The sequence below is a fragment of the Parasteatoda tepidariorum genome, chromosome 9 (assembly GCF_043381705.1).
Source record: "Parasteatoda tepidariorum isolate YZ-2023 chromosome 9, CAS_Ptep_4.0, whole genome shotgun sequence".
Classification (NCBI taxonomy): domain Eukaryota; kingdom Metazoa; phylum Arthropoda; class Arachnida; order Araneae; family Theridiidae; genus Parasteatoda; species Parasteatoda tepidariorum.
In genome coordinates, this window is record NC_092212.1 from 40827048 (window position 1) to 40829958 (window position 2911).

At 29.3% G+C, this 2911-nt stretch overlaps 1 protein-coding gene across 1 annotated transcript; it reads right to left on the reverse strand.

Annotated features, from left to right (window-relative positions):
* Window positions 1-394: 394 nt before the first annotated feature.
* On the reverse strand, window positions 395-1420 carry LOC107452811 (TD and POZ domain-containing protein 2). The gene has a single exon (XM_043054496.1). It carries the CDS (start codon window positions 1418-1420, stop codon window positions 395-397), a length of 1026 nt encoding a protein of 341 aa, XP_042910430.1.
* Between the last annotated feature and the right edge of the window lie 1491 nt (window positions 1421-2911).

Sequence of the window (2911 nt, forward strand, 5' to 3'; positions counted from 1 at the left end):
TATAAAATAGATAATTGAATAAAAATTATTTAATGAGTTCTTCCTTTGCTAACTGTATATTGTATATTATTTATGTACAAAATGTATTGAATTATAAAGTTTTTGGTCTATTTTAAAGCCTTTTAAAGAAAAAAATGATTTAAAGTTCATATTCATAAACTTCTTTAGCAATTGTGTGAAATACATTTTAACATTATAAACTGAATTGATACTGATTCAGAAATTTACAGTTATATTTTGGGAAATTTATAATATTTCTACCACAAAATTCATAATCATATTATTTATGCAACTATTTCGATAAATACATAGAATATTATTTAACAAACCCTACACGATTAACCAGGCAAAACAGTGATAGTTTTTTTTCATTAATTTTCACATTTTGAAACATTTAAGTTCGCAATTTTTGGCGAGCAGCAACTACTAGGGCAAGAAATTTACATGTGAAATCATTTTTCATTAAATATCTCCAACCTTGTGTATTAGATACCACCGAAAAATGTTTCACAATAAAACTAACAGCTAAATCTTTCAATTTTATGTCATTATGCAATTCAGCTAATTGCAAGACATCGCAAACAATATTAGCCACGTCATCAACTGATTCTGATAGTTTGTTTTGCAATATATCAGAACAAGCGTACTGTAACGCTGGTACATCATACTTGTCACCTAACGAATACAGTGGCACAACAGTGTCCATTGATAGATCTTCAATCTCGCCAGTGTAGAGGTACATCAAAAACTTTTTAAACGGAATCTCAGAACAATCAGTGATGGTAATAGAATTGGATGAGGATTCTAAGCAGTCATGTTCCAACATTTTCTTGAAAACTGGCGAGCGGGAACATAACATGAACTTGTGAGCACGAAGTATGTTTTCCCCAATGCGAATTTCTAAATCACACATTTCGCCTGAAGTATAAATAGATCTTAAATCTTGAATTAACTCGTTCGGATTATCAACATAAGGTTTGTTTCTTGACTCTTCGTTAACTGGGGCTGTGAGAGCTTTGGGTAGTTTTAACTGGAGTGTAAAAAGAAAATTTTCTGAAGTTGAATACAATTCATATGTTAAGTGAAATTCACATATCTTCGTTCTTGATGTGAAGCCACATTCATCCACAATCCTAAGTGATGTCAATGGATAAGATTGCCCATTTGAAGTGAAGATCTTAAGACTTACACTGGACACTTTACTTGGAACATAACAGTCATCAAAGTAGAAAATAATTACACAATTATTGAAAAAGACGTCTAAACGGAAAAGCAAATAACAGTCTGAGAATGAACTGCATAAAGTACCGAAAATAGGACTCCTACATGAAAAGAATGGTCCTCTCTTACAAAAGTGCCAATTATATGAAAATTCATTTTCAGAAATTTTTCGACTCTTAAGTTCGCCAACTTCTTCCATGTTAATTTTATTTTCGTATTCACTAAATTTGTATCATAACAAACAAAAAAATAATTCATGAAGCATATCAAAATAAAAGGGAAATATAGCTGATTTTCAATCTATGTACTGAAAAAAGAAAAATAGTTTCAAATTGAAAGATACCTTATCACAAGTAAGTTTGCGATGAAGTTACTGATAATAAAGGGTTGTCAAGGCAATAAGGGAGATAATCTAAAAAGCTTTAGGATTTCTCAAAATTTATTTTGATTTAAAATAAATAATATCTGAAAGCTAGATGACGGGAACTGATGTCTAAAAAATAGCAATATTTTCTACAAAGTCTAAACTTTCTATTAAACAGCAAGGTAATAAATAAAGAAAATGAAATAAATAAATAAAGAAAGAAAGAAAAGGAAAATGAAAGAAGAAGAAGTACAATACAAGAAAATGGTTATAACTCAAGAATGATGTCTTACGGTTAAATAGTGGAGAATAATCAAAAGATATTTGAAATTTTATTTAAAAATTCTTTTGTGGGATTGAGTCATAAGAAACTAAAATACTCAAACCCCCTGAGCAGAGTTTTTTGGGAGAGAAGATGTTATCCTATTGACACCTTCTCTCCAAAAACAATTATATTTTAGCAAAACCTTTACTGAAACCATGATATTTAGTCTCTCTCTCCTTCTCAATTAAAGTTAGAAATAGGATTTTTTTTATCATCTTATATTTTTACAAGATATATTTACAAATTATATTAAAATTGTGTTTCAAAATGCTCCTTCGTCTAAAATCATAATTTTTAAGGTTACTACCAATTTCAGTTTTCGATTAATTTTATTTCTTAGCAACTGAACTAATCTAAAGAACAGAAGTGAATAATAATACAAAAATGATCTATAGTCCAAAAATAACCTAATAAGGTAAAAAAAAAAAATGGGAGTAAAGATCGAAATGAAATTTTTGGTTGCTATGGTCAGTAACAATTCAACAAGTCATCTATAGCAATTTCACATTTATTTTTATTTTTCGGGCGTTGACTGTTCAGTAATATTATTTTTGATTCCTTTTCTTAATTCTGTAGAATTTCAACAGAATTTTCAACGCCAAGGCCCTGTGCGATTGTTGTTTTCCAGTTTCTGCTGTAAGTGTTAATGAAAAAGACCAGTGATATAGTCTTAAAGGGACATCATGAGACAAATAAAATGCTATTACAAATGATCCAGTGATGATTGAAAGTTTTAGCAGTATTATGCTAAGATGAATTTCTTTCACTATAATGATTGATCTCGTCTTATCTAGTTTTTGGGTGTTCAAGATCATCAATGTATAATCATCATGATCATACATTGATGTATGTCATCAAGATCACCGTGTTTATGCAAAAATATAAGGAACATAGCTAAAATATTCTTTGAATAAATCTATATTTCTTGAATAAGGAATCAATGATCGATGAAGTATTCAATTTCGAAAGCACTTTTGTCTCCCGCTCGAAACCTTCTTTAA

What these genes read in the sequence shown, in the direction of transcription:
- LOC107452811 (XM_043054496.1), bottom strand. Translation starts at nt 1,420, where the DNA reads ATGGAAGAAGTTGGCGAACTTAAGAGTCGAAAAATTTCTGAAAATGAA.